This window comes from Tetrahymena thermophila, assembly GCF_000189635.1.
Source record: "Tetrahymena thermophila SB210 genomic scaffold scf_8254470, whole genome shotgun sequence".
NCBI lineage: Eukaryota > Ciliophora > Oligohymenophorea > Hymenostomatida > Tetrahymenidae > Tetrahymena > Tetrahymena thermophila.
In genome coordinates this window covers 991,691-1,013,263 of record NW_002476246.1, presented here as the reverse complement: position 1 = coordinate 1,013,263, position 21,573 = coordinate 991,691, and the positions used below count along the sequence as shown (strand labels likewise).

The 21,573-nt window shown below is 23.6% G+C and overlaps 8 protein-coding genes across 8 annotated transcripts; 6 read left to right on the top strand and 2 right to left on the bottom strand. All coding sequences in view use genetic code 6, as the record gives it.

Annotated features, from left to right (window-relative positions):
• Nucleotides 1-49: 49 nt before the first annotated feature.
• Nucleotides 50-1,405, bottom strand: TTHERM_00429990 (ribosomal RNA large subunit methyltransferase F, putative; the record flags this gene model as incomplete). Its single annotated transcript, XM_001011323.1, has 1 exon — nt 50-1,405. One exon carries the CDS (start codon nt 1,403-1,405, stop codon nt 50-52), a length of 1,356 nt encoding a protein of 451 aa, XP_001011323.1.
• A 231-nt stretch (nt 1,406-1,636) lies between these two features.
• Nucleotides 1,637-2,130, top strand: TTHERM_00430000 (hypothetical protein; the record flags this gene model as incomplete). The annotated part of the gene is made up of 2 exons (XM_001011324.3): nt 1,637-1,954; nt 2,059-2,130. The coding sequence occupies 2 exons, from the start codon at nt 1,637-1,639 to the stop codon at nt 2,128-2,130; spliced, it is 390 nt and encodes a 129-aa protein (XP_001011324.2).
• A 1,162-nt stretch (nt 2,131-3,292) lies between these two features.
• On the top strand, nt 3,293-4,062 carry TTHERM_00430010 (EF-hand protein; the record flags this gene model as incomplete). Its single annotated transcript, XM_001011325.3, has 2 exons — nt 3,293-3,467; nt 3,599-4,062. 2 exons carry the CDS (start codon nt 3,293-3,295, stop codon nt 4,060-4,062), a joined length of 639 nt encoding a protein of 212 aa, XP_001011325.2.
• A 2,041-nt stretch (nt 4,063-6,103) lies between these two features.
• Nucleotides 6,104-7,967, top strand: TTHERM_00430020 (radial spokehead protein; the record flags this gene model as incomplete). The annotated part of the gene is made up of 7 exons (XM_001011326.3): nt 6,104-6,177; nt 6,425-6,589; nt 6,721-6,851; nt 7,244-7,507; nt 7,576-7,608; nt 7,672-7,772; nt 7,845-7,967. The coding sequence occupies 7 exons, from the start codon at nt 6,104-6,106 to the stop codon at nt 7,965-7,967; spliced, it is 891 nt and encodes a 296-aa protein (XP_001011326.2).
• A 754-nt stretch (nt 7,968-8,721) lies between these two features.
• Nucleotides 8,722-16,259, top strand: TTHERM_00430030 (hypothetical protein; the record flags this gene model as incomplete). The annotated part of the gene is made up of 21 exons (XM_001011327.3): nt 8,722-9,063; nt 9,194-9,257; nt 9,308-9,459; nt 9,626-9,772; nt 9,869-9,908; nt 9,979-10,365; nt 10,424-10,854; nt 10,919-11,152; nt 11,206-11,657; nt 11,762-11,900; nt 11,963-12,346; nt 12,428-12,650; nt 12,808-12,979; nt 13,043-13,559; nt 13,654-13,803; nt 13,905-14,933; nt 15,215-15,484; nt 15,544-15,699; nt 15,756-15,980; nt 16,035-16,124; nt 16,185-16,259. The coding sequence occupies 21 exons, from the start codon at nt 8,722-8,724 to the stop codon at nt 16,257-16,259; spliced, it is 5,679 nt and encodes a 1,892-aa protein (XP_001011327.3).
• Nucleotides 16,260-16,929: 670 nt separating this feature from the next.
• TTHERM_000430029 (hypothetical protein) lies at nt 16,930-17,469 on the top strand (the record flags this gene model as incomplete). The annotated part of the gene is made up of 1 exon (XM_012799450.1): nt 16,930-17,469. The coding sequence occupies one exon, from the start codon at nt 16,930-16,932 to the stop codon at nt 17,467-17,469; it is 540 nt and encodes a 179-aa protein (XP_012654904.1).
• A 662-nt stretch (nt 17,470-18,131) lies between these two features.
• TTHERM_00430050 (hypothetical protein) lies at nt 18,132-18,392 on the top strand (the record flags this gene model as incomplete). The annotated part of the gene is made up of 1 exon (XM_001011329.2): nt 18,132-18,392. The coding sequence occupies exon 1, from the start codon at nt 18,231-18,233 to the stop codon at nt 18,390-18,392; it is 162 nt and encodes a 53-aa protein (XP_001011329.1). The 5' UTR covers nt 18,132-18,230.
• Nucleotides 18,393-19,548: 1,156 nt separating this feature from the next.
• On the bottom strand, nt 19,549-20,660 carry TTHERM_00430060 (brix domain protein; the record flags this gene model as incomplete). Its single annotated transcript, XM_001011330.2, has 4 exons — nt 19,549-19,707; nt 19,764-19,913; nt 19,999-20,225; nt 20,348-20,660. 4 exons carry the CDS (start codon nt 20,658-20,660, stop codon nt 19,549-19,551), a joined length of 849 nt encoding a protein of 282 aa, XP_001011330.2.
• Between the last annotated feature and the right edge of the window lie 913 nt (nt 20,661-21,573).

Genomic DNA, 21,573 nt, shown 5'->3' with positions numbered 1-21,573 from the left:
ATATTCAAATACATATTTGAATGTTTATCTATTTATAAATTAAACACCTTCATTCAAATCTCCACCCAACAATCCATCTTGTTGTATTTCCTTGAACAATACTTCCTTCAAATATTTATACACTCACTTACTTATTTTAGCATTTTTTCGTAATATCTTTTTAACTATTTGAAATCCCTTTTTAATTGATTTCCTAGCTATCTTATTACTCTATTTTTGCTTATTAAGATTATATTTAAGGTTGAATGTTTTTAAATTCTTCTCCTTAACAATTTTATACACTTATATCATTTTAGATTTTATCATCATTTTTAGCATTTTAAAATTCACTTTGATAATTAAAAGATATTTATCTTCTTTCAATATTTTAATTATTGTATTCATTTAACTCATCTTCTCCATTTTTATTCATTTATGGCTTCGAAATTTCTTTATTATCGTCATGATTTTCATTTAAATTTTGTATATTTTATTGTTTTAAATATTAAAGAAACTACTCAAAATTTGTCTATTTACCAACCAAAGAAGTAAAGATTTTAATTTAATTTGCAAATATTTTAGACTCTTCGAACATCTGCTTCAAAAATTATAACTCTCCTCCTTCGCATATATACTCATTTTCTTTCATTTAGGCATTCACCCAAATCTATTTTTCTTCGTGTTCTGAGAAAAAAGGTGGGTTGCACATAGTGAAAGAAATATCTCCATCTGATTTTTGTATAATATCTTTAAATATATTTCCTTATGATTTCCTTAACTCTACTTTATTTTTTAGCTAAGGATTATTGTTGATTATTTTTTTAGCATTCTAATAAGAAGCATCGCTTAGTTCAGTGGCTATAAATGACCAGTTATATTTGGAAGCTCCAAGTATTGGATAAATTACACTGGCTCCAGTTCCAATATCAATTGCTTTAATTTAATTGCTTTGTTCATTGTTTATTTTTAAACTTTACAATTTATTATGAATCCACTCTAAGTAATTTAATCTTGATGGTATTGTAGGAATGAGTTAGTCTTATGGCATATCCCAATAAACTATCTTAAATTACACTGCCAGAATCGCTTGGTTAAGAGTCTTATGAGCAGCTGTATTAGTCCAGTCTATAGTTGTTCTCCCTCTTTCATTTATAAAAACATAGTCGTTCAAAGGAGGATAATGGATTGCAAGTTCATCGAAATCCCATTAAAATTTTTCTTAGATTTCCCTATTCCCTTTTGAGTAATTTTATTACTCGTCTTAACTCAATTTATAATTTTTAGCATCTCCCCTTTCTCTATTTCTATGATGGTGCTTATTATTATTATTTGAGAATGACTTAAACTTTTTGTAATTTTAATTGTTGTTGTTGTTCTTTGTAATATTTTTGTGCTTTTGAGGAATGTTTGACTAATTATAATCCATTGATTGATCTATTAAATAATAAATTTAATTAATTATTCTTTAAAAGAAATAATAAAGATTGATAATTAAAATTTTCTATTGAAAAAATAAATAAAAATATTCATAAAATATTTCTAATTTATTTATTTTATTTTAAAATGTTTAAAAATGAATTTTGATGATGAGTTAGATAGAGATAGGGAATGAATATTTTTGGGTTGGCTGAGACTGTGTTGTGTGAGATTATTTGGAATGTTGCTTATTGAAATGGCTTTTAATGCGATGAAAATGAAGATATTTAGTTTGAGAAAAATCAAAGTGAAAAGTAAAGAATAATATTTATATAATTATTAATAAAAGCTCTTAATTTTAGGTTAAGGAAAAGAAAAGAATAATAAATAGTATAAGAAAGATATTGAAATGGGTGGCTTCTAGAAATATCCTATTCCTCGTTACTTACATGTTGGTTAGTGGATTGTCAATAAAAACTGGAAATGGAATACTTTCCATATGTTTTTCCCCACTGCCATTCTTTGCTTCATGGTTTGGAGAAATTCTATGATATCAACAGTATCATCATATTTTATTTTTGAATTTAGCTCATTAACAAGCAAAATAGCTAGTTAATCTGCAAAAAAGCCAATATCTAAAACTAAATCATTTTTTAATAATAGGCAAAACCACCTAATTATGGTGAATACGTTGATCCTCAAAGCCCTGTTGCTCCCAAGGCTATCAAATACTGAAATTAAACATAAAACAATTAAAAATTATTATTTGAAGGGAATTTGGTTTTATCAATTAAGAATTATCTGCAAAATTTGCTTAAACACAATTCAATATGTTATAATAGAGCTTTAATATTAATTCATGTAGTGTTTGTTATTCAGAGCTTCATTTATTCGTATTGGTTTTAGCTAAACAGATAACAATCAACTTACATTTTTCGAATAAATTAAAATAAAATTTTTAGCATATAATTAGTTAGTTAGTTAGTTAGATCGATCAATATATAGATAGATAGATATAAGTGAGATATTTAATAGCAGTAATTTGCCATTCTAAATACAAAAATATGGATAGAAGGTTATATAAGACATTTAATACAAATATAAACATTTACATAAAACATAGCAATTAATATATTTAAATTTAATGCTAATTTATTAAATATTTATGGGATAAATAAATGATTTATTCGATTAATAAATTTAAAAAAATGTCTTTGTTTGTTCTAAAAAGCCATCTTTAGTTTTCTTAAAAACTTTTAAAGAATGTAAAAAAGAAATTATAAATTTTAAAGAAAGCAAGAAAATTATTAAAAAAAATAATTTTAATTAAAAAATTTTGTATTTATTTATTTTTGAAAAAGAATAAATAATAAAAGCTTAAAATGAAGCTAATCATCTTTAATCAACTATATTTTAAATAATTTAAATTATTTGAAAAAAGTTTGTATCGCAAATATAATTAATATAGGCATCAATTTCCTTTAAAATGGTTTTATTTTTTCTTGAAAAATAATTTAATTTGTTTTATTAAAATCAATCGGTTTTTACTAGCTAATTTCATCTCAATTTCAAAGTAGTTAATAACATTAAAATTATTAAACGACTTCTTTCATTCTTTGCAAAATTTAAGACTGACTGACTGATTGAATGATTTATTGATTGATTGATTGAATGAATAATTAATTAATTATTTGCTAAAAGGCTTTCTTTTAAAGATCAAAAATTTAAGTGATTGTGTACAATTTTTTATAATTTGCATTAAAATAATAAATAACTTATCTGAAAGCAAAGCAAATTATTGAAAAATCAGTATATATTAATAAAGTAGAATAAACTAGTCCAGCAGAGCAATAAAGTAACTAGAAGAAGAGAAGAAGATTTACTAACAACTAAAAAGATGGATTTAACTTAAGGATTAGATTATAAAGAATTACAGAAAACTCTTATTTAGTTCTAAAAGGCTCAGATGCAGCTTGAGAGAACTGGAAAATTATCTCCTTTGAAATAACTATCTCCATTCAAAAAGAAAGAAATGGTTAATTTCAAAGCTCTTGAAGAAGCAGGGTTAATTAGTAATAATTTCAAGTTTTTATTGATTTTTTAATCCATTTTATATTTGATTTTTAGCCAAGATTTATCCATTCTACATTTATCTAATATTTGAAGCTGATTTATTTATTTATTTATTATTAAATTATTTTAGATTTGAATTTTCCATCTTCGAAGGAAAAAGTATAAGGAGTCTAGATTAGTTTAGAAGATATTGAAAAGGCATTTAAAATACTTGATGAAAAGAATGGAGGATCGAAAATTTCTCTTCAAGAGTTAAAGAGAAAAATTCCAGATCTAAATCCTAACTTCCCTTTAAATGAAATTCCTGCCTTGACTTAGGGTAAATCTGAAATAAAATCAAAGGAGCTTTTCGAACTTTTAAAATAAAATGAACTAGATCATTTTGATCCTTTGTAAGAAGCATTTAATTTACTCGACCCTAATAAAACTGACACACTTGATATGGGTAGACTTAAAAAGGTATTCTAAGTGTTGGGATATGCCGACTTAGATCCAAAAGATATTAGTATACTTGAAGAATGCTTAAACGTTAAAGGTGAAAAATCAGGAAAAATAACTTTAAAAGACCTCAGAGAAATATTCGAAAATGAGTGAGTGAATCAATGAATATTGAATGTAATCAGCAAACAATTTAATTTAAAAAAATAATTTCTCAACCAACCAACCAACCAACCAACCAACCAACCAACCAACAACTAACTAATAAAAAATATGAAAGATTAAAACAAACACTAAATAAAGATTATTAAATAAAATTAATATAAAAATCATATTATAAAACAGCTAAAAATATATAGTAAAATATAAACTGAAAGCTCAATTATATTTTATATTATGTATCCAATTTTATTCAGTTAAATAATTAACTTGATCACATACAATTAATTAAAATCAAATTAAATTATTTTATGAGATTTTGATTTACATTAATTAATAATAATTTTTTATTAAAACACTACACTACTAATTAATATTTAAAAAATTAAATTATCATTTTATTTTATTATTTATCAAATAAATATGTGAAATTTCTAATAATAACAAAAAAAAAAGAGAAGGCTCATTTCTATTTTATATTTATACAATTTAATTAAATTATTAAGTTAAATATCTCTTTTTAATATAAGAAATTAATTTAATAAAATATTATTTAAATAAAACAATTTATTTATTTATTTTAAATTAATCAAAAAATTTAAATTATTATTTATTAAATACAAATTAATTCAATAACCTTCTAAATTCTTTTAAATTAAAATTTCTTAAAATGAAATTAAGAAATTAAATTTTATAGTGACCATCTATTTTAAATTTTACTTTTAAATAAATAAATAAATAAATTATGTATATTTAAAGATTGATACATAATTTGTAATTTTTTAATTATTTTTAAAGAATAAATTTATAGGATGGATTTACCATTTATTTAAATTTTATGAAAAATTCTTAAAGTTAATTTAATAGATTTTATGAAGCTCCATATTTGTTTTTTTTAAATTATGAAATGTTTAAAAAGTAAAAGCTTATTTATCAACAAATATTTTTAATTTTACTTGTTGTATTTGAAAAATGTGTTAAGCATGCTTCCAACTTTGAAACTCAATCTTGGCTCAAGATTACTATTAGTTTACTTAGTTATTTAATCAAAATGCTTTATTTAATAAAGCTAAAAATAATATTTTATTATCAAAATAAAAAAATTTTCAATTTTTGTTTTGCTTTTGCAAGAGATAAATAAGAATAATTTTATTCTAAAGCTTTACAAGCAACATAAATGATATAAAAATTTATTTGAATTTTGCAAGTATTTAAGGCTTAAATTATAAAAATTATCTTTGTTATTATTAGAGGGAAATAAATGAAATTTACATATTTTAAAATTAACCAAGTTATTATTAGCTCATATAACTAACATGGTCATATTTATTTTTTGAATGTAATTTTTCATTTGATAAAATAAGAATTTATTTTTTAGGTATATGCAATTTATTTTTATTTCTCTAGTAAAATAAATATTTGAGAGTAAAAAAATGTTCATAATTAATAAAATGGAATTCTCATTTATTTTAAATATCATTTACAGATTATAAAATAATTAAGTTAATTAAACTTCCATTTCAAATAATTCAAAGATAAATAAATGCAAATTTAGAAAGCTTTTTTAAATTGTTTTTAAAATTTTATAAATATTTAACTCTAAAATTATTTACATTTTTAATTAACTAATTAATTAATTAATTTATTTATTTGCAGTTGAATATTAATTTTGGTGATTGAAGAATCTCATTAATGAAATTTGTAAAACTGAAAGAATTTATAAAATCAAATTTTAATATTTTCAAAAATAAAAAGAAAATATTAAAATGAATGATAAATTGGATGCAAAATCCATTCAAAGCATGTTTGTTTGTTTGTATGAATGTGTGTATGCTAACATATGAGTGATTATTTATTTATTTATATATTGCATTTGTATTTTGAGAGGTTTTGAAAAATTGCTTGTATTTTAGATAGAAAAGTTAATAATAAAAATAAAAATAATAAAAACATATTGAATATTATTAATTAATTAGTTATAAATATTAATAAAACAATAAAAAGCAAACAAACAAACAACTGTAAATTTAATTTTAAGATGGATATTTATAGATTATCTAGCGACATTAAGTACGTTAATCAAATTGGAGTTACCTTAAATGTAGAAGAAAAGTCAGCTTGTTAATTTTATTTTATTTGAAGTGTTATTTAAAGAGCTGTAGAGAAGTAGTGGACATCATATCACATTAAAAAAAACAAAGATTTTTTAATTGGTTTAAAAATGATAAATTTGTATTTTAAACAGTTTAATAATAATAAGATGTGCTGGTTGCTCGTTCATTATTCTTTACAGCTATTAACATTTTTGTTAACTAAATGAAGTTTATAAAATATCTTTTATCATTAAATAAATAAATAGGTTAAAACTTGAACTTTCTCTTTTGCAAATTACTGAAACCGAAAAATTTGATAATATACTTTTCTGGGGTAAAATTAATGGAGTAAAATTTGATTATTACATTGCCGTTGGCTTGAACTTCAAAGGAAAGTTCGAATTCCCAACCAAGAAATTCTACTGGGCAAAGTAATCAACCTAATAAAATTATTTAAATAGCATCAAAAAATTAATTATTAAATCAGGACAATTAATTATTCTTAACAAAAGCTAACAAATCAAATCAAATCATATAATAATATTTCCAATATAAATTAAAGGAGCGATACATTTGTTTTTGATGAATTACCAGAAATCAATTTAGAATATAGAGCTCAAGTTGATTCATTCCGTAATTTATTCACTGGTGATCACAAATTCGTTTTGATTCCTCTTCCCGAAGACTAATAAGGTAAACTAATATTTAGCATATAGATAGATTTACATATATAAATAGATATACAGATAGATAAGTAAAAAATAAATCAACAAGAAAAAAAGAATATATCTTTTGTTATAATTATCAAGATAGATTTTCTACCTAAAACATATTAAATGAATTATTTTTTTTAAATCAATGTAAGCAGTTAATAAATAAATAAGCAAATAAACAAGCAGTAAAACAAACAAACAAGCAAACAAATAAACTAATAAGCAAGCAAAAAAAATAAAACAAAATACAAACAAATAAGCTAATTTTTTTTTCAAATTTTAAAACTTTGAAAAGCTATGGTTTAAATAAATGAATTTTAGAACAATGATAATTTATTTGAAATTTTAATTGCTTTGTGTTTTATTAAAAAGCTGAAGAATAAAACTAAGAACAAGCTGAAGGAGAAGAAAAGCCTGAAGATTCAGATGAAGAAGAAAATATTAAAGTTAAGCCAAAGGCTTTCACTGAATTGGATCGTTTAGCTTATGTCGTTCGTGCTATTGAAAATGATTGCGCCTTGGTCCCTGTAGGTGCCTTTAAATTGACTCCTACTCATGAATTAAGATATAATGATTCTTTTAGAGGTGCTTCTCTTGACAGTGTCGCCAACATTAACACTTATTAACATTTTAGAGGTAAAAATCAATCATATTTTTCTTATTATAATTTTAAAAAAAATCTTTTTAATTTAAATTTAAAACAGCTCCTCAATCTGAAGAAAAGAAGAAATTCATAGGTAAAAATAGATAAATTTTATTAATTTCATTTTAAATTTTGTTTTTTATAAATTAATTTATAGCTCGTGACGATGCTCTTTTCCACTTCAACTTCCTTGACCCTATTGAACACGATTTACCTAAGGGTTGCTGGTCTGTTTAAATTGATTCCTCAAAAACTAGTGTAAATAAATTATAATTATATTATTTAATAATTTAATTTCAATTAAAAAATATTAAATTAATTAATTAATAGGCTACTGTTCGTTCTCTTTTATGGCCAGGATTCGTTGGCTATCATAGAGCTAATTCATAAATTTTTGGCTATGCTTACATTGGTAACGGTATTAAGAACAGCGATTTACCTTTCTTATTGTGAGATATTTAAGTTTGATGTAATAATAATTAATAAATTAAAAATTTTGAGGCAGCAAAAGCTAATCAAGCATGCCAGATAGCAAATAAGCAAACAAGCAAGCAAGAAAGCATACCTCTCACATCTAAGAAAATTTAATATTCTAAGCCATTAAAATATATAAATAACTAACTAACTAATGAATTAATGAATCAAGCACTTTCTTTATTTTTATGTCAAGTATTCCTTATTGAAATCTCTCTTGATTTTATTTTAGCTTTTAGCTTCTAAGTTTAATTATAAATCAATTACAAAATTAATTTTTTTTAAATGAAAATTATTTCAAATAAATTAATTCTAAAAAAAAGGAAATCATCAAATTGAATTTAAAAAAGATATCTTTCAAAAAATTTGTAATTATATTCAATAGTCTATATATCTATCAAATAATAAATGATTCTTTAGTTGTTTTAATGAATAATGTAAGTATAATAGCTTGCTTGTTTCAATGATTGATTGATTGTTATTATTTTTTTTGAAAATCTATAACTCCTTCTTGTTTTGTATTAAATTAATTATACAAATAATATGTGTTCAACATATATTTCTGAATAGAAATCATTAATTTTTTATATTGATTATTTATGTATTTGACAAACAAAAACATAAAAAGACTTATATATTTAGTTGTTTTTTTGTTTTTTGATAAATAAATAAAAGCAGAAATAAATAAATAATTAAAACACATTCATTCATTCTTATTTCGATATATTTTAAAATGCCTCCTAAAAAGCAAAAAGAAGAAGAAATAGATATCAGCACTCTGCCTCCATGGTTTCCAGTTAACTGTGTGATAAAATGTTAAGGAAAGAAGTAGAGAATGCAGAATTTTTTAAACCTTATTAAATAGCACCCAAAAAGCTTCCAAAAGAATATAACTCGCGAAGAAATTATTGAATATGCAAAAGAAAAAGGATTATACACAGATCCCAACTCATTAAATGAGAAATAGAAAAAGGATCCTAAATTATTGGAAACATTAAATTTGGAATTAACACCATTAGTGATTTCTAAAGCATTTATAGCACTTCGTTAAGAATTAGATTTAAAAGGAAGAAAAGTAATTAAATATTTCTTTAGATTTGGCTAATTTAAGAATTAATTAATGAATGAATTATTGAGATGATTTTTAAAAGCCAAATTTAAAACTTAAAATAATAAATGGATAAGTATTCATTTTTTTATCATAGGCTAAGAAAGATAAATTGGAAGGTAAGGAAGAAGTTGATGATAAAAAAGTTGATCCTAAAAAGAGTAAAGTTTATTAGCAAAAATAAATATAGCATTTGTAATTTAATAACTAGAAAAAGAAGATCCTAAAAACGTCAAAAAGGGAGGAAAGGTTGTCGAGTAACCTAAAGAAGAAGAAGAAAAAAAAGAAGAAGTAGAACCAGAAAAGGAATATAAAAAGGCCTTGGATATTATTTATTTCTTATTTGATTTCCCTCAAACTCAAGTATTTCATTAATTATTATTTTAGATATATTGAAATAAATTGGCTGTTATTTATTTATTTAATATTGATTGATTGATTTATATATATATATATTATTTTAAATGTTCAGCTTGCTTGCTTTTTTATTTTGCAGATTTTAAATTTAAATTAATAAAATATATTAAAGGAAGATGCTGCTGCTCTTGCTAAGAATGATGGATAAATTGATTTATTGTTCGATATTCGCGAAAAAGTTTTATGGAATAACTAGGAACCTGATATGAGTTTACTTGATCCTAAAGAAAATTTTGACGAAGATATTAGACAAAGAATGGTAAAAAATATATATATATATTAAAAAATTAAATATTTCATTTTATTTATTTATTTGGATGTTTAATAAAACTTACAAAAAATATATTTTTGTTAGGACGAATTCATTGATGGTGATGAGGAATAGCAAAATGAAGGTAATAAATAAATAAAAAATTGATTTTACAAATTTAGCATTGTTTTTTATTTATGTTTTTACTTATTTAGATGAGGAAAATGAAGAAGGAAAACCTAAAAAGTAAAAGAAGGAGGTTTTAACTGAAGAAGATTTAGCTTATATTGAAGAGAGTAAAAATTTTGTTAAGGAATTCAAATAAACTCGTGCTAATAGCAATAGAAATTCAAGCATCAGAAAGTCAGTAGTTAAAGAAGTTGTTTTCGAAATAGATCCTTATGCTGAAGAAGAATCCTTCAAAAATTTTATTGATTATTTGATTGAGGAAATATGTTAATATTCATTCGATTTCCAAGCTTATCAAGAATGGATTTAAGGGAAAAAGTAGGTTCCTTTATGCCCTAAGGAGGCTCTTAAGTTGCATGAAGAGGAGGAGGAAGAAAGATAAAGACAACTTGCAAAATAATAAGCAGAATAAGGTAATTAATTAACTTTTTCAAAGATTTATAAATGAAAATTTTATATTTAATTTTTAAGCTGCCTTAGAAGAGCAGGAGGCTTTGAAGAAAAAAGGAGGAAAAGCTGCTCCTTAGAAATAAGATCCAAAGAAAGATGCCAAAAAGGATGCAAAGAAGGAAGAAGTTAAGGTAGAAGAGGTAAAACCAGTTGAGGAACCTCCTAAAAAGGAAGAACCTCCTAAACCAGTCTAAGAACCTTTCTACTAGTACTACAAGCAACTTAACGAAGTTAATTTACAAAAGACAACTGCTGGCATCCTTCTTGAATGTCTTATTGATTAAATTGAAAGTGAAAAACTGCAAGCTTAAGAATAAGTTCACCCAAAGGATAAAGAAGAATCTGAGCAAATAAACCAAATTCTTAATAACTTAACCAATTTTGTCGACTACAGCTCAAATAATAGCTTGTAATGCTATAAAAAATAATTGCTTTTGAATCAAATTGATAAAGTAAACAAAAATATTTTTAGAATTGATTTTTTGAACCTAATTCATACTTATTAAATATTCTTAGAATACTCCTTACAAAGCAATCATTGATGAATGTGATGAAATTGAAAAGAGTTCTCATAATGCTTATTTGGCAAATATGGACTAAATTTCAAGAAGAGAACGTGACCTCTTTTCATTGCTGCTCTTCCCTGGTATTGATAGAAATATGATGCCAGAAATCCCTGATAAATCAGAACCCTTAAGAAAAGCAGAAAAATCATAATTATATCCTTTTATCGGCTGCAATGTTTATGAAGTAAATAGATTTTATTTAAATAAAATTTTATATTTTTATCATTTTACAACAAGTTTGAAAGAAGATTGACCATAACTCGCTTTGAGGAAATGATGAAAGAAGTAGAGCCCGAGAGAGAATGGAACTTTGGAAATAGGATTTATATGGAGAGACATAATAAAAACACTTTGAGTCAATAACTATACAAAGCCTTGATCTATGAACCATCAATTATTACAAAATACAACGACAAAGATGATAATCTTTATGTAGCCATGTACTTTAAGAATCCTCCTGGCCGTATCTTAAGAAAAAAGTGGAATGCAGATTGGAAAGTGCTGCCTAATCTTGAAAATTGGATCAATTACTTTAAGAATAGCGAAAACAATATTAAAAATGAAGTATATTATGATATTGATTATGAATTAATTGGAAATCTACACGAAAGAACTAAATACATGTATCCAAATGACAATTCAGTCATCTTTGGAACTAAGTTCCAAGTTGGAGATCAATTCCATTACAGGTAATAAACGCATTAAAAAAATATTAGCTTTTCATGCAAAAATTTGATTTAGAAATAATAAAAAAATAAAAGAGTTTTTTAGTTAAATGTTTTTTTTTTTATAGATATAAAGTTGTTAAAGAGGGAGTCATTTTTGGTATTAAAGAGTCAAACAACCTTTCTAACTTTTGGGCACTATTTGAAAACAACTCCCTTTTCTTTGTTGAATTGGAAGGAAAATAAAAAAGATAGAGATCACTTCAAGTAATTTGCATTTTTTAATTTTTATTAAATTAACATTAACATTTTATAATTTCACTAATTAGGGCACTTAAGCTTAAATTGATGAAGGAAATCAAGATATGATAGAGAAAGAAGTGCCTAACGAAGAATAACTTGCCGAAGATTTAAAAGCTTCTATTACAATCACTCTTGTAAATGGGTTGGTTAATAAATTTTTGCCAAACGGAGATGTGTTTTAAACTAAGTTAGAACATGATAAAAAGACTTTGACTAGAGATTTCGAAGACATTGTTAATCCACATGATACACCTAAACCCAATTCTGAAACAGAAATTAAACGTATAATTACAGGCAAAGGAAGTGTAATCAAATATATGAAAGACGGCTCCATAAGTGTGCTATACGCAAATGGTAACGTGAGCTTCTGTCAACAAAGAAACGGCATTTGGATAACAACAAATAACAAGGTGAATTATTCATTTTACTTGAATATTATTTAAAAACTAACTAACTAACTAATAAAAATTTATTGTTTTTTATTAAATTAGGGTTTAAGAAAATTAAGAAATACAAAGGATGGAACTGAAACTGAACAAGATCACGTCCCATGTGCCAAGAGAATAGACCCAGAATCTGGAAGCAAAATTATAATTAGAGGAGATTAAACCACAATTATTACTTATAGAGATGGTTCTGTTTACACAAAGCATAAAGATGGAACCTAAATGCTAACCAGTGCAAAAAAAGATTATATTATTATTGAGCACCCAGGTAATTAAATAATTAATTCATTCATTCATTCTTACCTACTTACCCCTTCAATGCTTTTTAGTTCAGAAAATGACTGATTAAATCTACTGATTATTGAAAAGGGGGACTCAATTTTTTTAAATATTTTTAAATTAATAAAATACTTTTATTTTAAAAGAATTTTCGACTGTCAAAGTACTATTGGATGAAGTTAAAGCAAGGACAGACACTGTTATTGGCCTTGGAAGTGCATATGCGAATGTCGGATTTGATAATTTGTTCGAACGTTCTAACAATGGAATTATAATTGAAACTTATCTACCTGATGGAACGAAGGTAGTTGGTTACAAGTAAATATTTTAGAAAAATTCTGCAATTGATTTCCTAATTAATTATTCATATTAATATAAAAGAGAAAAGCAAGAGCTTCCAGGATACAACTAATTCTAAACCAACCACATTCATTTAATCTACTTTGATGATGGATCGGTCGGTAAAGTACTTGATAATGGTGAGGTTGTTTTTATTTCAGCAGTTGATAGAGTAGCTCTTAATAAAAATGGTTAAAATAAACCTTTTGGAGAAGATCTTGATTTCTGGTTGCAACTTTTCTGTGTCCCTGAAGAGAGAAAAGCTGGTGTCTATAATATTAGCTTGAAAGAAAGAATTTTATGGACAAGAGATGACGAAGGCAATTTCTTTGCACTTAAAAGTAATGGTGAAATAGACACTAAAATTGCTGTCTCTCTTAACCTCAATCAAAATCAAGTCGATGGACCTAATAGCAATCTTAATCCTTTGGATAGACCTTAAACCCCTGATTTCTAAGAAGGAGAATTTATCGAAGAAGAAAATAAATTCCTTCCTTAACCATCTTCATGGGTACCTATAAGATTATTCACCATCAACAATGACAACACAGGATTTGAAGTAATTTAGCTAAAATCAATAATAATAATTACAAATTAATAAAAATCCTCTCTATTAATTATTAAAAAAATAAAAATTCTATCAAATAAAAAAGCTATTTAATGAAGAGCAAGTTTAAAATTATTTCAGACTTAAAGAAAAAGATCCAACTTGCGTTAATTTGTTCGATGATTAAGTGCCTAACTACTAAAATTGCAAGTCGATCAGCTTTATATCTTAACTCTTAAACCTAGAAGATAAAAAAGTAATTAAAAAAAAAAATGTTTTTATTTATCAATTCTTTTATTTTTTTATAACAAAATTTGCTAATAAATTCGGATTTGTTAATTTTAAATATAAAACCAGATAATTTAGATTAAGCCTGAAATTCCTAGAAACTTAGACATTATTCCAAAAACTGAATAAAAAAAGACAGAGCCTGAAAAGAAGAGCTATTTATTCCGTAATTTCTTAAAATTCGAAGAATTTAATGGAGAAAAGCGTGAACAACATAAGCAAGATCTAGAAAAGTACGACTTGTGGAAAAAGGATTAAGTAAAATAATCAAACGAATATGGAATCATTTAAAAAACAGAGGAAGAAAGAGATGCTGAGTTCAACATATAGCTTAAAATTTTAGAAAGTAGAAAGAGAGAATTTAAGGATGAAAAATATGACCAAGTCAAGAACAACATTACCAAGATCTTCCTTGATCGCTCTGATTTTGTCATCGGTGCTCACAAGGTATTGAGTGCCACTGATTTAGCTAATCTAGAATCTCCTAAAAAAGAAAATGCTCCTTTAACTTACAAGAGAGAAGATAATAGGTCTTAGACATAAATAGCGAGAGAGTTAAAATCCGAAAAATTGAAGAATAAACCAAGAGATTCTTAATTGGAATCCCTTAAAGTTTAAAAGAAAAAAGATTTCTTTGTATCTCACTATTTCGAAACATAGGAAGGTAACACAGCACTAAATGCAATGCCCAAAGATATATTTAATCCAGTTGTCGTCGCAGCAAACATAAAGGACACAAATAAGAAAGAAATTGATGAGCTGAAAAAGAGTGGCATTGAATTCGAAAATTAAACATTAAAAAACTCCACAATGCGAAACTCAACCTAAAGACTCTCATAATAACTCACTCCTAAACAAGATTTCGGCTAGAATGATTAACCAATCGTATAACTTGAACCAGAGTAAGATTAAAGAAATAGATACACACAAGGCTAATAACGTACAATAGTCATCAAGCCAAGCGTTTTCACTCAGCGCGATATTGATGAAGAAAAGCAATTAATTGAAAATGAAAGAGAAGCTCTTCGTCATAGAAAAGTTAAAACAAAAGAATATAACGTTTATGGAACTGAAAGAAGAGATGACCAAACCAAAAAAGTAAAATAAAAATTTTGCAAAAGTTTTCTTTCAAAAGTTTTTACCTTTTTATTGTTTGTTTGTTTTTAATAATTAGATAAAACCCATTTATTAATCTAATTCTTTTAAATTTAATTTAATTTTTTTTTTTTCCTTTTATTCTAAATGTTTATTTTTATTAGCAGACAATAATTTTTCTTTTGCCTGGCTAAGAAATAAATAACTAGATTTGCTGATTATTTTTATGATTTTAAAACAGACAAACATTCAAGCATATTTTTAATATATATTTAATAAAATAGGTTCCTTGTTTATTAAAAACTAACCCGATATCAGAATTGAATTAGAAATACATTTAGACTGATAGCTTGACTGACAAAAGAATTAAGATGGCTTCGATGGCTAACAGAATGCACATAAATGCTCCAAGCATAAGCGAATTACGTAATACTGGTAGTCACCAAACATTGGCTAAAACCTTAGATAAGAAATTCAATATAGACGAATTAGAAAATAGAAAAAATCTCATGCTCACTTCAGACTTAAATGACTAACTTCGTAAGGACATTTAAGTAAAGATTTATTATTACATTTTGTGAATTTTATTAAAATTTGTGCATATAATATTAAGATTCTTCCTGCTTCAGTAAGATTTGGAGTATTGTGTGCTAATAGAATATACGAAACAAAGCTTGTGATTAAAAATGAAGATGTGTTAGCTCAAAGAGTTACTTTGAAATAGCCTCAAACACAACATGTTAAAGTTTTCCTTAATGAATTAGGACCTGTAAGTTATTTTATTAAGTTTTTTTTTAAAATTAAGCTGATTTTTTTAATAAATAGATTCCTATGGGTTTAACCAGAGAGGTGATTGTAAGATTGAATACCTCTTAAGAAATTATTGGCAAGTTCTAAGAAGAATTCTAAATTATTTCTAAACACTAAATATATAAAATTCCTATTTTTGCTAACATCATAGAATAGAGAGAATACGATGAGCTCGAAAAGGAAACCAAAGAGCTTCATAACAAACCATTGCTAAAAACTTTCGTTAAAGAAATTGAATTCGTAAAACATTATTTTCCTCAAAAAAAAAAAATTTTAATTATTTTTAATGTTTAGAATAAGCGCAAAGATTAGAAATCCTTGATAAATGACAGCTAACAATCTGACTTATTCCCTAAAATCAACAACTTCGATAGAACATATAAGGTAATCTACATTTAATTGAATTGAAAAATTTAAGTTAAAAAATATTTTGTAATATCAAAGATCGATCCAAACAACAACATAAACAAAGGAGGTAACTAGCAATAGGATTCCTTTGACTAATCTTTCGCTGATTGAAATTTCTTTAAATACAAATTTAAAAATGAAATAATTAATTTATCTAATATATTCTTTTATGTATTCTTCCATCTATCCATTCATTCATTTGTTGGTAAATTTATCATAAGAAAAACTAAGTTTCGATAGACCAATTAATTAATAATAAGTTTTTATTTTTTTTTTATTAAAAAAAATTCTATCTTATTTTTATAAATTCAAAAAAATTTTATTGGTTTCCAAAAAATTTATTATTGATTGCAGCTTCAATTTCAATGATTTTTTTTTATGATTTAGAATATTTTATCAAAATTTCTTTATTTTTAAAGATTTTGATATAATTTTTAATTGTTTGTTTAAAGTGTTATGAAAAAGATTTCTATTTAACTATTTTTAAAACTTTTTAAATATCTTTTTATTTATTTATTTGATTTGATTGAGTTTGTTTAAAAAAAAAATATTTTAATAATTTTAATTTAATTTTTTTAATAATATCTTAATCTAATTTTTTTTTATTAACTTTATGAATTATTTTAAAATAATATTATTGTTTTTTTTTCAGAAAATAAGCTTTAACATTGCCTAAATAATATTGTAAATTTTTCGATAGATGTTTCTTGTATCAATTAAGTAATTAATTAGTATTTGAGTTACCTTATATAAAATATATAAATACGATTGATATTTTTTAATGACAATCATTATAAAAAGTTTCTAAATATTGATGCTTCGTTAAGATAGTTTAAGATAAACATACCGACAAGCTAATAATCACTATTTTCATCAAGCTTTACAGAGACTGCTTAGCCGTTTAAGCCGTCAACAAGGAATATTCTTTTTTCGTAATTTTTTATAAACAGCTTTTTAAAACCTCTTTCTATTTGTTAGCTATCTCCGTTTAAGATATGAAAGTTAGGTGTTACATTCAATTGAATATTTTAACTGTCTACACTCAAAACTATAGGGTTTTCAATGTCTTATTTATAGTTATCGAATTCAGGAGAAAGATAGTATTTAGTTTAAGCCAATTGCTTAATATTCTAAAAAACAAGTTGTAATTTATCAACCATTGATTAATTATGTCCTAAGAGAACAAAATAATATCTTCCTTTTAGAGCCTCACTGGAGATTTAGCCATTCTAAGACTATAAAACCCAAGGCTTTACTTCTAATGAGAGCTAAGCATCTAATGCTTTCTTATTCTAATTAATTGCTTTTTAATCATCGATGAAAATTCCTTATTTCTTAAGTTCCTCTTCGCTGTAGAATTCATTATTATTGCTAGACTTTTTGTAAATTCCATACAATAACACAGATGTGAGAGCAATTGAGCCTCCAATAACTTTTTTAGAGTTGTTCTTAGGAATAAACTTTGGATTTCCTCCTTCAGAGAAGAAAAACTTGGCTTTTTGATTCAAATTGGATGAAGCAACTCTTCTTAAATTATTAGCAAAATTAAACATTTTCAGTTTATTAAATAAATAAATACTTATTCGTTTGTTTGTTTGTATATGTAAAATTAATTATTTATAATAATTTAATTAATTAAAATGTCAAATACATAGATATTTTTATATTTAATTGATTGATATAATGTCTGCAATAATATTTATCAAAGATATTTAATTAAGCATAAGATATCTTAATTTAGTTTTTATTTGTAGAAATTTCTTAATCATAATTAATTATCATTCAATTAATTATAAATATTATTAATGTCATTTTTTCATTTTAAATTAAAATAGAAAAATTGATATAATTTATTAATTAATTATGAATATTTAAACAATAAAAATACTTTTATTTATATTAAATAAACTACCCCATCAAGTTAAGCTCAATTAAAAAAAGAATTTATTATAAAATCAAATTATAGATTTTATTAGATAGCGTTTTAAATAGTGTTGGTTCAATCACTAATTTAAATTTTACCTAAGTAGATAGAATTTCAATTATTATTATAATAATTAATTATCAATAAATATTAGAAAAATGAATTAAGCTGAACAAGAATAATAAACTAATTAAAAAAAAGATAGACGTTAAGGTCGTCCTCCAGCATAAAATAATGGTTTTTAAAAAGACCCTGAAATAGAGGCTGATAGGAAAAAAATGTAAGACCATTACTTTAACATAAAAAATAATCGATCATGATTAATTAATGAAAACAAGCTATCTATTTTTAAAAATTAATTTATTAAAAATAATAAATAAATGTTAAAAATAAGATATTTTTTATGTTTTTTTTATTTTCTCTTTACAAGAATATTATTGATATCTTTTATTTTTATACTAGAAATCAATCCATTTATTTTACTCTAAATAATCATTTAAATTTGTATATTATTATTTATTCTATTAAAGTTTAAAATAAATAAATAAATAAATAAAAAAATATTTATTTTCTTGTTATTAGTCTTATTTTTTTAAATTTATCAAGACTATTATTATGTATTTGTAAATAAATAGTAAAATAATTTATAAAATTTAAATATATTTATTACTATTAACAAACATTATTTATTTTAAATAATAATAATACATTCAAAATATAAAATATTATCAAAAGAAATAACCACAATTTTTATTTGCAATTTAATTATTAAATCAACTTTTTCAGATTTATTTTCAAAAAGGTTCATTAATATTTTCAATTAATTAAAATGGGAAATTAATTACTTTATTCAAATATTTATTTTTAGTTATATTTATTTGTTTGTAAACTGTTTATTTATTTATTTATTCATTGATTTATTCATTGCAAATCTTCATATGGAAATCTTTTTATAATCATTTTTTCTTTGAAAATTTTGTAAAAAGATCTCAGTTATCAAAATTTTCAAAATATATTTTTGAGACTCAACAAAAGAGGACTTGTAGTGTGTTTTTATTATTTGATAATAATTTTGTTTTATTTAATGTTTAAAATTGCTTTATTAGTATTTAAAGTGGTTTTAAATAATAAAAGTTTACATTTAAAACAATAATAAATATATCATAGAATAATACGATTTATTAATTTTAATTTAACTTATGAAATTTATCTAAAAATGAAAATAAAATTGCATTTAATGAAAAAGCAAAACAAAAAATGCAATATGGAAATATAAATAGATACATCTATCTAGAGCAATGCAAGCATACATACATACATACATAAATTAATTAATTAAATGAGTTCTTTTTATTTTAAGTAGAATTAAATTATTTAATTTCCAATTACTAATAAATAATATTTATTATTAAATGTAAGCGTTTATAATCTATATAAATTTTTTATTTATCTGTTTTTTTTTCTTCAATAAACATATCAGAATTCTTCTTCGAAACTATCATCCTTTTGATCTTCGAAGATTCTATCTGCTTAATCTACTTGGTCTTTAATAGATAAAGTTTTTACTTTTTATTCCTTCTTTTATTCTTTTCTCATTGTGGACATCATCTTTTCTCTCTTCTTAAGAACTCTTATCTAAATTTATATTTTAAATTTAGTAAATACAATTTTTTTATAAAATAAATTAATACGGCAGTTTTTGTTTTGTATTAAGGATTTTTATATAAAACTTCGCCCATCATTGTACCATCAATAATTGCAATAGGAGTCATAACAAATCTAGGTCCTATTTCATATAGTTCCTAATTATCTAACTACTTATTTTGAGTTTCTTAGTAAAGCTATTTATTTATTTATAAATATTTAGTTTATTTCAGCTTGCATATAAATAAATGATGCTATTTTTCTAGTAATTAAAAATCATACTTGATAGTTTCTAAACCATAACTTGTTGTCGGAGTAAATGAAACTTAATAAGTGATCAGTGCAAGGCTTACTTTTAGGGTGATATCTAGGAACATTGAATATATGGGTTAATAATTCTCTGTATAATTTTAAGGAAGGTTCTTCAGAGAAAGACTTATCAAAACTGATAACATGTCTACTTCCTTTTAAGCAATTACCTGTGCATTTTAATTCACCACTTCCATGAACTGATATAATAAAAAAGATTAAATTAAGCTAAAAATTGAGCCATTTATTTTAACTAAATAAATATTTATTTTTATTTCGATTATTTTTATAATAAGGATAAAAAGTGTTGCTATTTAATTACTGTGTTCGATTAAGAACTTAGCGGAGGGTCCATCAGGGAAACGTCCGATCCATAAATATAAATCGGTCTTTCTACGAGCTTCAAAGTACATAAAACTTGTGCAAGAGTGAGTAAAACACAACTCACTAATTTATTCGGGAATCTCTCTCTTTTCTAACTTTGCATCCTTCTTTGAATGAGGCATCATAGAAATAAGATCATCTATAAGATGCTTATGTCTATCGTTGATACCTCTTGATGCTACGATTAAACATCTTTGCTTATTAATCCACCTTTCTTCCTTCTTTGTGTCAAAAACCTTTTCAGCGTCCATTTCTATCTATCTATATATCTATCTATTTATCTAATTAATTAATTTACTTTGAGTCTTTATATTTATTTAGTCTACTATTTAATTAAGCTTAAATATTTCTATCTTATTCAGAATTAAATCAAATTTAATAAGCAATATTCATCCTTAATTAGAAAAAGCTTGTCTAACTCAAGCAAGAAGACTAAGCAATATGAGTTATTTAATAAATTTTTTATACATTCATTTATTTTCAATGAAATGACTCTCTATTTTAGATAAAAAATAATTATATCCTAATTAAATCAACCTTGCTCTACATATCTCTTTAACTTGAAAACATAAAAATAATTCTTTTCAATAGAATTTTTAATTCTTCTACTTTCTTTTTAAATATCAAAATTTTCTACTTATTTGTTTTTTGTTGAATTTCTATTCATTCATTAATTGGTTTTAATTGTATCTTAAATTAATTAGATATAATTTCCATTTAAATTAAAAAAATATTATTTAAAGTAAAACAACATTTTTTAATTTTATTAAATTTTTAAATAAAATATTTTACTTTGTTAACAATTTAAAAATTAATTAAAACTAAATCCTTTTTGATTTAAATTAAAACTTAATTTTTATAATTAAATAAATCTAATTCATTTACTTTTCAAATCAAGTTACTTACAATTTCAAGCTTATAAAAATTTTAATCAAAATAATTCTGTTTATTTGAGGGTGCCATAATAATTAAAGCTAAAATATCAATATTTTTAAATGAATAAAATATTAATCAAATACTTTTTGTTTTAGAACTACTTAAAAGAAATTTTCTTTCAAAATATTTTAAAAATATTGATGATAATTTAAATAAAAAAATATTTATCCGTTTCAAAAAATTGATTTGCTAATCTTATAATCAAATCTACCTGTTTTATTATAAGTT